This window comes from Zootermopsis nevadensis, unplaced genomic scaffold (genome assembly GCF_977971745.1).
Source record: "Zootermopsis nevadensis isolate Lab colony 2312 unplaced genomic scaffold, Znev_1.0 Znev_ptg000001l, whole genome shotgun sequence".
Taxonomy (NCBI): Eukaryota; Metazoa; Arthropoda; class Insecta; order Blattodea; family Termopsidae; genus Zootermopsis; species Zootermopsis nevadensis.
This window is the reverse complement of record NW_028259133.1, coordinates 2,055,079-2,068,976: the sequence shown is the minus strand read 5'-3', so window position 1 is coordinate 2,068,976 and position 13,898 is coordinate 2,055,079. Positions and strand designations below refer to the sequence as shown.

General features: G+C 39.7%; 2 protein-coding genes across 5 annotated transcripts in view; one reads left to right on the top strand and one right to left on the bottom strand.

The window, feature by feature from the left end:
- The window catches only part of Hsepi (D-glucuronyl C5-epimerase), a 68,534-nt gene that overhangs the window by 16,071 nt on the left and 38,565 nt on the right, over positions 1-13,898 (bottom strand). The window contains exons 1-2 of one of the 4 annotated variants that reach the window (XM_022085015.2): positions 1,460-1,885; positions 1,101-1,289 (exon numbers count right to left, since the gene is read on the bottom strand). The exons of 1 other annotated variant lie outside the window; for it this stretch is intronic. In XM_022085015.2, the coding sequence (XP_021940707.1) occupies positions 1,101-1,274 (174 nt within the window). In that variant the 5' untranslated portion in view covers positions 1,275-1,289; positions 1,460-1,885. Of the gene's footprint in view, positions 1-1,100; positions 1,310-1,392; positions 1,886-13,898 lie in introns of those variants that run through there. 2 more of the 4 variants (XM_022084992.2, XM_022085009.2) reach the window with 2 other exon arrangements.
- Positions 4,845-13,898, top strand: part of Drep2 (DNA fragmentation factor-related protein 2) — a 33,968-nt gene continuing 24,914 nt past the window's right edge. The window contains exons 1-2 of the mRNA XM_087347003.1: positions 4,845-4,995; positions 13,775-13,871. Of these exons, the coding sequence (XP_087203129.1) occupies positions 4,984-4,995; positions 13,775-13,871 (109 nt within the window). The 5' untranslated portion in view covers positions 4,845-4,983. The remainder of the gene's footprint in view (positions 4,996-13,774; positions 13,872-13,898) is intronic.

Here is a 13,898-nt window from a genome sequence, read left to right as displayed (position 1 = left end):
AGCACAGCAGTTATAAGTGAAAAGCAAATACATTTAAGAGTGAACGTTTACAGATGGCATTCATCAAACAAATTATTTTTATCATCACAGAAACAATCAAAGAGGAAAAGGTTCAATATTTACAATTTCTATAACGGTGCCTCCTACCTCCAACATCAGGGGACCCTGAAGATGCACCAGAGAGTATGTCTCAGACATCAGTAAATTTCTACCAGAATACATGGAACAACATTCTACCTTCATTCCCACAAATTTGTGTTAAAATAAATCTGTAGGTACTAATGTGACACGAATCACGAGGAAAAGTACAAAGCCGAGATGTGCTAGAAAGTCAGAACAGTAAGATTTGCATACTACTTTTACAAATTACCCAAGTACAAGCTGGTCCTTTATTATAATTTCAATCTGATCAAGAACCTAAAAATCTATTAAATCAAAATACAAATTATTAGTTTGATTCTTACTACCTAACACATGAGGTCCATGATTTTATTTTGAAGTTTTCGGTGCATAAAATGACTTGGGTTACCAAATTTCACAGCTGAGTGCTTAACACTCTACCTTCATATTCAAAAGTCCCAAGTCTAAATATCAGCCTGGAGACTGGCTGGGGTTATTTGGGATTTCCCTCAGTCCCTCCAGAGTAAAGCTGGGATGGTGCCCTAAATTAGGCCATGACCACTTCCTTCCACACCCTTTCCAATTCATCATTCATTAACCATACATCCTATCATCCTTCGCCACATAGTCTGAACTCATGACATTACCGTTAAATAAACTACACATAAAGCACCAATACATAGAACCAAATAACAGTAACGTGTTAGGAGTATTGGCTAACAGGTTAGACTGATTCATGCTGTGTGTCAGAACTGTAGATTGTGGTCATTGTAATGTACAGTTCTTTCCAGGGTTTCTTTCAACATCCCATTGCAAGATACTAACAGAGCTATTGATGAGGCTCCTGAAATGTTAAATTGTAAGCAGCTTTAATTCCAAGGATCATGCTACACATCTCATCCACCAAACTCAAGTTTATATAACTTCATATCACACAAATACAAACAAGCTATAAAACGTAAAACATGTTATCCAACTACCTGTCCGTTTGGAAGTTTCTTGTTTCCGGTATCCCATTCTGCAGCCTGGCCGCTGTTCTTGCGACCCCTGTTTGCCAGAACAACCTCGCCACAGCGTGTCCACAACGACAGTGTTACAATAACTACTGCAGCACACAGCAATAACAGCACCAACTTCAAATTGAAGCGGATCATGCCGTATGACAAGTCCTATAACAAATACTGGTGACCTACGAATATTCAAGTGAACGTACATGCAGCGTGAAGGATGTAAATGGAAATGTAAAAATTTCTCAAAAATTGGCACATGTACCTGATCATATTTATCCCAAGTACCCCCACAAAATGAATACGACCCATTCAGGATTCGTTTCACTTACTGCTTTTTACATTATTTTCAGAAGATTGTTCTTATAGAAACTAACATTCAGAACAAATGCTGCTTCGTTCAGAATGTTTGTAGCATCGCATAAATGTAGTCTGATTACATTTTATCATTTTTATTGCATATATTTCGACATATCAAATTTACTGAAACAACGTAACACTCCAAAACAAAACACCAACGTGGTGCGCTGAACCCCATATCATCTGTGTGAAGAACGATACTCAATATGGGGTCATAATTCCACTGAGATAGTATGATGCATAGATAACCTCTGACGACAACATTCTGATGAATTTCTTCAAGTTACAATAGTTGGTCTCACTGACATTCGTAAACTCTTGCTGCGCTCTTGCAGGAAACCTGTGAAGTTCGGAGTGTGAGCTTACTTTTACACATACACACACACCACCGCCGCACTCTTGTGCGAAGTGGGTGAACTCAGTAAGATTTGATGTATCGCCCACTTAAACATGAATGATTTCTGGCACGTTTACATCAGCGCGTTACCTGTTACAAATAAAAAGTGGCATGATGACGGCAGCAAGCTCACTTTGATGTGAAGTCCGCCAATGGTACAATCATATTATCATTCATATACAGTACTTTCACTGATAAAGCGGAACGCAACTGTTAACGGTTACATGTAAAATGCAAGCAAAATCTTGGTTCGAAAACCTGAATAGAAGAGACTACTTGCAGGAAACAGGATACCAGTTACTTGTATGCATGTTATTGGCGACAGTCAATTGTTTAGTTCTAAACTGCCGAATGGATACTCTACGATTGCCAGTACTGTCTTCTGTAAGTTTATCTGTGTTAGGTTTTTGGTTTGTTGTGGTAATCCTTAGTCACTAGTGCCACAGGCGACGACTTTTCGAAGTTTCAGGAGTGCTCAGATCTGCGTTACAAATTCTCCCAGCGGATAATTAAAAATTATTCAAAATGCAACTGACGACAGAGAGTCTGCACTAAAAACACGACTCCCTGAAATCGTTCATGGGCACCCAAGTAAAAGCTACTATAGCTAGAGCAGACGTTCACCTTGTAACAAAGCTTATTTTTCCTAAAACTAAAGAAAATATAACGTGTTCTGGCAAATATAAATGGTATCATCATTCCTGCTGCGAAATATTTCCTTGACTTTTTGGTAAGACTTCAGAAGGAAGTCAATAAAATATCCTCAGGTCTGATGGTTCGAAGGCATTCTTCAAAGAATCTTTAGTCTGAATTTCACTAACTTCCATCTCAAATTCGACGACGACATTGATGTCTACTTTCAGTGGGTTTCGAAAAGAATTTCGCTTTAAGGCTTTGACCGGGATGTTCTTTTGTTAAATCTTATGTGGTACCGCCTGATTCGACTTCTAATGGTTAAGTGAAGTGTTTTCTTCGCGGTACGGTCTGGATTCGTAAATATTATGAAGACGAGCTTCGGCTTCAAAGGGTTAACCAGCTCAGCTGATTTTCGTAATGGTGAGGTGTAGTGTTTTCTTCGCGGTACGGACTGAATTCATAAATAATATTCAGACGATCTTCGGCTTCAAAGGGTTAACCAGCTGATTTTCGTAATGGTTAAGTGAAGTGTTTTCTTCGCTGTACGGTCTGGATTCGTAAATAATATTCAGACGATCTTCGGCTTCAAAGGGTTAACCAGCTGATTTTCGTAATGGTTAAGTGAAGTGTTTTCTTCGCTGTACGGTCTGGATTCGTAAATAATATTCAGACGATCTTCGGCTTCAAAGGGTTAACCAGCTGATTTTCGTAATGGTTAAGTGAAGTGTTTTCTTCGCGGTACGGTCTGGATTCGTAAATATTATGAAGACGAGCTTCGGCTTCAAAGGGTTAACCAGCTCAGCTGATTTTCGTAATGGTGAGGTGTAGTGTTTTCTTCGCGGTACGGACTGAATTCATAAATAATATTCAGACGATCTTCGGCTTCAGAGGGTTAACCAGCTGATTTTCGTAATGGTGAGGTGTAGTGTTTTCTTCGCGGTACGGACTGAATTCATAAATAATATTCAGACGATCTTCGGCTTCAAAGGGTTAACCAGCTGATTTTCGTAATGGTGAGGTGTAGTGTTTTCTTCGCGGTACGGACTGAATTCATAAATAATATTCAGACGATCTTCGGCTTCAAAGGGTTAATAGTGATATAAATAATTTAATCCTGGTTATAATTCGTTTCGAAGCAGTCGGATAACTCCTAAAAATTCTTCCTATGGCCATACAAACCTTTTTTCTCTCTCTCTCCAGATTTTTCAAAAACGCTTTTTCAGGAAAGGATGTAGGTTATGTTTCGCTGTTCAACATGCTTATAAATTTATTCTAATTCATATCACGGAGTTTCAGGTAATTACCAATTAAATGTGATCCTTTTATTTCAAATGCCAGAAAACCATTGTGTAATTTCAATTAATATTTCAGTAAATGTGCAAAATCGATTGTAGACGAATGGTAAAAGAAAAAAACAATTCCCAAATCATGTGACGGGTTGTATAAAGACGTTGTGAGGGCCACATGCGATCCGCGGGCCGCAGGTAGTGTACCACGGATCTAAGACATTTGTTCATCTTCATTTTTAACTTTCATGGTTTAGCGGTTACTGTGCATATGTTCTGGGCACAAATTTCAACAGAAAATAGTGTCGATAACCTGCCAGTGGAAAGAGGAGGTTATGTCACCACCAAGTCATGTAACAACACGTGTCCACCCCCGCAAGAACGGTGGGTGTGGCGCTAGGACTGAGTGAGTGTGGAAGATTAACTCCACCCTTCACAAGTTGCGGGAAAGAAATTTCGGGGTTAAAAATCTCTGTTTAATGTGAGTACAAGGGACAGAGGAGAATGTTTCCGCCTTTAACAGTCCAGTGCGATACTGTTTGTAAAAATGGACGGGTCTCCGCAAGGGAAGGTACGACCAAAAATGAGAAGATCCTATGTTTGTTGAACATCCGGCAACCCCGTGTTTCCTACGCGTCGCGCATGCGCATCGCGTTTCTCCTCGTTAAGCGGCAGGCAGTCTTATCGATCGCCCGGTAGATGGCAGGCAACTCGCCGCCGCCAGCCGCAGCAGAACGCAAGCAGGGTTGCCTGCTTGCCAGGGGGGCTAGCGGCGCGGCTACAGTGAACGCAACCCTTTCCTCCTCCGCCAATTTTTTTCAGTATGAAGGTAACAGAGTCCGGAGAAAGACTGCAATGATGGATTAAAAGTGCGTGCTCGCGTGGTGCGAGGGAAGGGGCCCATAAAAGTGCGTGTGTGAATGCGTGTCGGTTTGTTGTAACCCCAACCGTGGTTCTGGTGAGGACGGGTTGTTTTTGTGGGGGGGTTGGGGGTTTGTTTGTGTGTTGTGGTGGAGGTGGTGGTGGTGGTGGTGGTGGTGGTGTTGTGTGCTTGGTGGTGGATACAAATTTGTGGTGGCTGCCCCCGAGTGGCGGTGTCGCCCGCGCCCCCTGAAGCGTGCCCCTGCGCGGCGGGACTTTGGTACTCGCCCCACTACGGCGGCGGGGACATGCCGTGATGGCAAGAGAGGTAAATTCACCTGGCGAGTGGTTCTGATGTTTTTATTTTACTATAATTATAATTCAGCCACGGTGGTCTAGCGGTTAGAACGCTGGCCTTGTAATCCTGGGGGTCTCGGGTTCGATTCCCGGCGGTGCCCGAATTTATAACTTGTGTTGGGCAAGGCCGTGGTCCAGGCAACACGGAGTTTTCCTCCGTGGCATCCCAACAATTACTCCATTCACACACAGAAGAAGGCAATGGCAAACCACTTCTGGATCATCTGCCAAGAACGTATATGAACAGGTCCCAGTCCGAGAAAAGGATGGAAGGATCCTGTTCATACGGACCTGTCGTCAGACAGAACACTAAATAAATAATAAATAACTATAATTCATATCTTAGCCCAGCACATGCTTCGATGTCGTGTTATTAAGCGATGTTTTGCAAGAAGTAATCCAGCATTGGATGTGGTTAAGTCTACTCTTCTTCTGCTGTGTAAATAATCTGCGTACATTCTAGTCTTAAAGTACTTTATTCACGCATAACAATCTAGTACTCCAGAATATTTCCTCCTTTTCATATAATTTTCCTTCTGTGTAACTGTCATATCATCTTGTAACTACAGCTTTACGAATTAATTTCAAGTTTTGTGTTTTAATCAGGAAGGGTAACCTTTAAAAATAAAAAAATCTCTCTTGCCTTTGAATAAATAGTCTATGTCGTATTTTTATCTCCTTCGACGTGTGTCAGTAGACGGCCATACTTGCATGTGTGTGTATGTGTAAGCCACAGAATAGATTTTCACAAGTGTTAAGAAGTTGTTTCTAGATGTTTTAATTTCTTAATAGCATGCCTCAAGACACAAAGATAAAAAAGGGTAAATCTGTCGAAATATTCGCGACTTAACCTGTCAATGTTAACACGTGATGGTTACTCACAATTTCCATAAACCATCAAGTAATTCACGTCAGGTTTATTGGTCCCCAGTTCGAATCACTGCCCATAAATCGGTTTTAATATCGTTATTTTCGTCAGTCACTCCACAACTAACGATAACCTGCCCAGTCCGAAGCTGTTTAACCTGTGTAACTGATACAGCATTCTCCGTAGATGATACGGCGCGGAAACGAGCGTGTTCTAAAACTGTACGCACTACTTTTCGCACGAGGAAGCGTTCATAATTTGTCTATTCTGAGTTAAACGCCATGCGAGTGGAACGTAGTACGTATATTCTTCATACGTTGTTAAAAATACCCACGAAAGAATTTTATTTTTCTAGGATTCTTCGTTTGTTAGTTTGTTTGTTATATGTCGCTGCTGCTGTCTTCGTCGATATCATCGAGCTGAGTGTGGGCGTAACAATTCGTAAATGCTGTGTGGTGCCACATAACCTCAAAAGTTAATTTCACGTAGCATTTTCGTGACTTTGATCGGCGGCTCACTTACTTTTAATTCCTGACTATGACAGCAGAGCTCGAAAAGGTTCAACAGCGCCTGTCATTGGACTCGATCTGAGCCAGCTTAATCCAATTCACATCATCAAATCTGTTATCGTTGTCCCAAGTGACCTCTTCAGCTGAACTTTGCACCCAAATTCTACAGACCGATCTTGGTTGCACGTAACTTCATTGACTTTAAAAAAAATATATATATATATCGTGTGGAACGTATCGCGAAACTTCTCATAGTTAGTTCCAGTATTCTCCGTCTCATTTCGTAAAGACTATTTTCTGAGCGGATCATTTTCTCACTTCACATTCTGAAGCAGGAGTTAGGCCTGTGTTACCAGAAAGTGACAAGACAATCCGTCACTTCTGAGTTCATATTTTTACTAATCTCTACGTCCGTTTCACTTTATGCAAATATAAATTCAGTATCCGCACATAACAATACTAATAATCTCACAAGAGCTCAAACTTCAAGTTATGAAATTATAGAACGAACTTTTCACTTTTAGAACACGATCTCTTGGTGTTTTTCTACAAAAAATACTTCAGGCATCTATTAAATTATCACCATAAGAACGTTTACTGGCCAGCGTATCCTCTTGGGATCTAAAATTTATATTTATTACACAGAATAGAAATTATCAAAACTTTAAAATATTCTAAAATGGTTATTTATATATAAACACTTGTGATTAAATATATAAGTAAATTAAAGATTTACAACGCTGAAGTATCCGATGACACGCCAGCGCCATTCCTTGAGAAGTCTAAAAAAACTGACCTCGTACAGTAATGTGAAAAAATTCGTGTAGTTGGAGGTTCTTAAAAAAAAAAAAACTTTAAGAAATGTCACAACTGTTACGTCAGAGAGACGTTTCTCAATTCACTCAATCGAAGTCAATTGAACACCAGACGTGCAATCTCAGGGAGAGTCTAATTTTGCAATTTAACAGCGTCTGTTGATAGTACAGTGGGGCGAAGATAAAAATCTGTGTCCTCACCGTGAACCAAACTACGGCCTCCGGGAGGTATCCGTTGGGATTATATGTGAGAGTTTCCCCAGTCGCGACATCGGACGACGACACTCCCCTCTGGCCAGACTACGGATCAGCGAACGGACGAGGCACGTGTTGAATCCAGGCACGTAAAATTATCAGGGCTTCGTGTTCACACGCGTATTATAACCGTATTTACACACACGCACAGACAAGGCCATGTGCAGACTTGGCATATTTTCATTCCACAGCCTTCTAACCACGAGAAACGCATTTAACATCGGCGAACAAGAGAATTGCACATGAACCGTGTACGTGAACGGATAGGCATGAAGTCGTTCGATCTAGGTTTTTTTTTTATAATTTAATATTTTCCGTCAAATCACAATTTTTAATAAGATAATAAAATATATAAAATATTTAAAATATCATTTCACGTTCCGCATCGAATGATCGATTTACAAATTGGAACGTTCCAATTTGTAAATCGATCATTCGATGCGGAACGTGAAATGATATTATAAATATTTTATATTTTATTATCTTATTAAAAATTGTGATTTGACGGAAAATATTAAAATATTAACTTAATTCACAATATGACGCAAATATACTACCTAGGATTTTTTGTAAATTATACTTTATTTTTTTTTTGGTAGACTAAATTGAAAATAAACGTTTTACATCTCATATAGATTTATAACAATTTAAAAATATGTCCTGTGAAGGTATTTCAGTGCACTGTGTGGCTGATATTACGCGTTGAACAACTTCATTATGTTTAAAGCAACATGTGTTTATTTTATCAGATTTACAAGCCGGAAGACAATTTTTTGGTGGATTTTATGGAAGTAAACAATTATTTACTTTGTCCCAGAGACCATGCAGCATTTTTCGTCTCCATAACGTAGTTTAGAACAGTGGTATTCAACCTGGGGTACGCGAAGACATCTTAGGGGGTACGTGAAATTTAAAAAAAATATATTATTTTAAGATAAACATTGAATAATCAGTAATGCAATTTATTTAATTTATTTTAGATGTGGATTATATACTATGTATAACTTGAATTATACGCCAACAACTTTGGGGGTACAAAGTTGAAGAGAAATTGTATCTGGAGGTACGCGAAGACATCTTAGGGGGTACGTGAAATTTAAAGAAAAAATATTATTTTATGATAAACACTGAATAATCAGTAATGTAATTTATTTAAATTATTTTAGATGTAGATTATATACTATGTATAACTTGAATTATACACCAACAACTTTGGGGGTACAAAGTTGAAGTGAAATTATATCTGGGGGTACACGAACAAAAAAGGTTGAATACCACTGGTTTAGAACATTCGAAATTACAACTCAGGCCACTTTCAGATTACTGCTGTTTACGAGCACGAACTAAAGGTCCTTAGATCTTATTTGCATGCGTAAATGCCTTAAAATTATGAAGGACAGAGTCCATTGATAACACAGATTGGTAGTGACTGGGGCCTTTTGTGTTTTTCCTCAGTCCCTCTAGGAATACCTGGGGAATTAACTTAAGAAAAACATCCATTCCGAAACGTCGTATCATTAGCTTATATCGACTTGTGGAATCTGACTTTTATATAATTCCATAAGAACAAACCATTCGGACTATTGGACAGGGGCACTCATATTACGATGGCATTCAGCGTCCTGGAATGACCGAATGAATAGTTAAACAAAAAAGCAAGGAAAAAACCTTTAGAGATTGTACGAAAAACAAATCTTGTAAGTTCATTGTGTCTTGAGACATATTTTATGGCATTTTTTCTAACTGCATATGTTTGGAACGTCAAATGGTAGGGCATTTCGTAGAGTTCGCCAGGAGCAAGTGAGGAAAATCACGAAGAACCTCTGTCAGAGCCAAGATCTGAAACCGGGACCTCCTAAGTATGAAGCCGGAATACTAACCACACGCCCACGACCTTCGGTCTGGCGTATGTGCCGTGGTCGCTTAATGAACTTAAATGGGTTGTATAGCTCCACCTCGCCAAATTAGGTAGGAGGATCGTCTGTAGCAGAAAGGATGCTGATACACGCCCATGTATCCAATGGGATTCTAACCCGCGACTCCAGCCTCCAAGTGGTTCATCTCAGAATGCACATGGTCACAGTCGGGAGAAGTCGCCTCAGTTCGTGCGAAATGCAGTCAGGAGTCTCGAATTAGATAAATTAGAGCCTCACTACACGAAACTTCTATCTTAATCCACGGTGGTCTAGCGGTTAGAACGCTGGCCTTGTAATCCTGGGGGTCTCGGGTTCGATTCCCGGCGGTGCCCGAATTTATAACTTGTGTTGGGCAAGGCCGTGGTCTAGGCAACACGGAGTTTTCCTCCGTGGCATCCCAACAATTACTCCATTCACACACAGAAGAAGGCAATGGCAAACCACTTCTGGATCATCTGCAAAGAACGTATATGAACAGGTCCCAGTCCGAGAAAAGGATGGAAGGATCCTGTTCATATGGACCTGTCGTCAGACAGAACACTAAATAAATAAAAATAATATACTGAAATAAATACGAGGGAAAAATAATTTACGTTCGTACGTTGTGTAATATGACTAGTGGTGATCAGCTTAAACAGTAAATATTACAGCAGAAAACTCGTGGAATGTTTGTATTTGGAATAAAATGCGTTTCAATGCATCAAAATAATCATTCTAAATGTTTCTAAATGTGTCACTTGGCAAATTTTCATCGTGAGAACGCTAAAAATGAACAGAACAGAAATATTAATGTTTATCGGCATAATCAATAAAATAATAAAATTGTTGAATTTTTAATATCAACATTAGCGTGCCTCAAACATCTACAAGAAACTCACACACGTATGTAAATTGTAAGTTATAATAAAAAAATACAAGTAATTAAAATAACTATTTAATCAACATTGTTTATATGACACAGTAACTCAGACGTTTTGAATTTGTAGCAGGAATCACGGGGTTCCTATTTGACTTTATAGGAGACGTCTTTGAAGCTGTTAAGGTAAAGGTAGAACGAGAAAGGACCAGAATTTTAAATGTTACAAAAACAGACGTGAGGTAATGCTCCATAGTACATTCGTAAGAAAAAGTTCTGAAACCGGTTTCAATAAAAAAATAAATATAAATCACACCTCCTTAATTTCAAAGATATGTTCCGACACAGTTCCGAGCATCTGACATTGTGAATAAAAAACAGACGAGATTCAGATTTCATATTCTTCTTAAAGTTAGTTAAAATTTTTAAAAAAATATCTTGTATTACGTTAGCCACAAATTCAAACAAAATTCTATAAGAGAGATTCCAAACACAATGAAAAATATCATATTTTACAGATGGAGTTATACGGAAGTCTTGTATTTTAAAATTTTGTTTACTAAGAACTTCCTTTCCCAGATCTGTCTATAAAGACTTCCTGGTTGCTCAAAACGAATGTCTAAGATTCAGAAAACGTGGTCATTAATTTTCTTACAGTTGTCCAACCTGTTTGCATAACGTGTCGAGTAGGAGTGCAAAATAATTTCTCAAAATTTCATAACCCTTGTTCGGTACTTGATTTCCGATGTTAATTAAATCCTGAATCCTTAGGGCGACCCACAGACAAACAGAACCTTTCTAAACGTTTGAAACGCGACGTATTGAGTGGCGAAAGACACTCTGAGGATGGAGAAACAGCGACCGTCGTAACTTGGGAGGCTTTGTTGGCTCTTCGATAAATTTCCCCAAAAAAGTTCAGCGGCAACTTCCTAGTTGTCTCAACATAAATACCACTGGACGCTACCCTAAGCCAGACGTATCTAATACACATATTTTTATATCCTAAATATATAAAAAAACATTTTAATAATATTATCATATTTTCACCTAGGTCTCCCAAGTGGTCTATTGTTTTGAGGTTTTCTGGCTAAAATTTTGTACACATTCCTAATTCTCCTACGTCACTATTTTGAACATACTAATTTCAGCAAGAATGCAATATTTAAACAATGTATTGAACAATATATTTACGTTGACTTTGTACAATGCTTAAATACACAGCGTAATTAACTTTGAAATATTATTGATGTTTGGGAATTTTGTAAAAAGGATTTCCGGTTGGAATTTATAAAGCCTACTTTCCTTCTCCACACACAATCCTGAAAATAATTCGTCATTAATATGTAATAAATAGAAATCTGGTTTATGGGTTAGCGTGCTGTATTCGTGTGCAGACGGTCACAAGATCGAGACCTGGTGAGGTCATAACTTTTCATTGTTTTCCAAATTTATCGTTACAGCTAAAAGCAGTTGACTTAAAAATAATATTTGATTCAGTACATCCTTACAAAATGCTGTTTACTTCCAATGGTTCGATGATTGTCAACATCAAACCAAAAGTTAGACCCTACAGCCGCCGGTTTGTTGTATTAGGCCCTACAAAAAAAAAATCCCGATAAATTTCAAATTTATCGAAGATCTATCTATTACCACACATAATTTCAGTTCTCGACATTGTCTGGCCACCTCCCACCTCATAAGTATTAGAATTTGATAGCCTACAATGACATAAAATCAATACTAAATCTGGTGAAAATCTATCAGATCAAAAGTTAAAAGTGAGGGTTGTGGAAGATCGCAAAATATCTCGGTCAGAACAGCCGATTTATCATACCGATCTCAATTACCATGGATTCTGCAAGACACTTAGTTAGGAAGGCCGTACAGAGATGGCGTTGCCGCCGATCGCTACGAAATAACAGGAGAGTTCGATGCAAGGCATTCGGTTCGACAGGAGAAAAGGTTGTTGTAAGTGTTCAGGCGATAGGAAAGGACGTCGCTGTCTAATACGAACACCAAAATCTTCTGGTATTTGCCTACGTGGGTACCTCCACCACGACCAGATCTCAGGAAAGAATTCAGAAGAGCTGTTCTACGATACGCCCATGGAAATTAGAAAGAAATCTGAAAGTCTGACACCATTGGCGAGGAGTGGACTCCTATGGAGGGAACAGCCTCCTTGCACGGATTCAGACGTCTTGTACACTGTAGCTCCCGTTGGACTAGCAAGCCTCATGAAAGGTTTCGCGACTAAGTGGGTGTACGCGACTATGGTCCGGGATCTGCACTCAGACTTGCATAAAGCGGCAATGAGGAATCCACTTCTGAGTTCTCCGTAGAGACGCACTAGCAGGAACTGACGCCCAAAGGATCAGACAGGAAGAATCCTTGCCGGTGAGACAGCAGTTCAACGGAGATTCTTCAAATATGGAATGGGGACAACTTCTGTGATGCTCCCTAACTAACATTTGCGAGATCCAATTATGATTATGATACGTTGATTACGGGAACTGTACTGAAAGCTGATAGATCAACAACATAACAAAGTATGATCGAGAAATCTTCCATCTATAACATTTATTTTATAAGCTGAGGAAATATCAGAATATATTATTAATAAACGAATGATTTCTAAGTAACGGGGTTAGTATACTCGCACACACACCCCGTGATTTCTTCCGAATCTCAAAAAATAGGCATGCCAAGTTTGGCGTAAATCGGTTTGTCGGTTCTCGAGCGAACAGACACATAAGCTTACAATTTAAATTTATATACAAGGATGGTAAAATGAGTGTGGACCATACATAACACAAATTATTATTTGTATTATTTAGTGTTCTGTCTGACGACAGGTCCATATGAACAGGATCCTTCCATCCTTTTCTCGGACTGGGACCTGTTCATATACGTTCTTGGCAGATGATCCAGAAGTGGTTTGCCATTGCCTTCTTCTGTGTGTGAATGGAGTAATTGTTGGGATGCCACGGAGGAAAACTCCGCGTTGCCTAGACCACGGCCTTGCCCAACACAAGTTATAAATTCGGGCACCGCCGGGAAATCGAACCCGAGACCCCCAGGATTACAAGGCCAGCGTTCTAACCGCTAGACCACCTCATCTTATTATTATTTAGTGTTCTGTCTGACGACAGGTCCATATGAACAGGATCCTTCCATCCTTTTCTCGGACTGGGACCTGTTCATATACGTTCTTGGCAGATGATCCAGAAGTGGTTTGCCATTGCCTTCTTCTGTGTGTGAACAAAAAAACCACTGAGGCTGATCCCGAAGCTACGCTTCCAGATCGGTACTGATACCGACATGACAGCGTCGCGCATGTGCGGGGGTCCCAGGTCACCGACTCTGTTAGTATCCAGTTTGAATCCCTCCTGGAGACAAAGTATCGTGAAAATTATTGCACTGGTCTTCCTCAGTCCTTCCTAGAAAGTACCATAAGTGAGGTTTAAGTCGTTCTTTTCCTGAGTACAAGGACGAGAGGCTGCAGATTTAGGAATTATTTATTCTTTGTTGCAGGAGGCGCGGGGGAAAAGGCCCTTCAAGATATGGGACAGCTGGCGTAACGTGCGGAAGGGTTTGGTGGTCAGCAGCTTCGAGGAACTCGTGGTCAGAGGTAAGCACCACCGAAATGCGGATATCA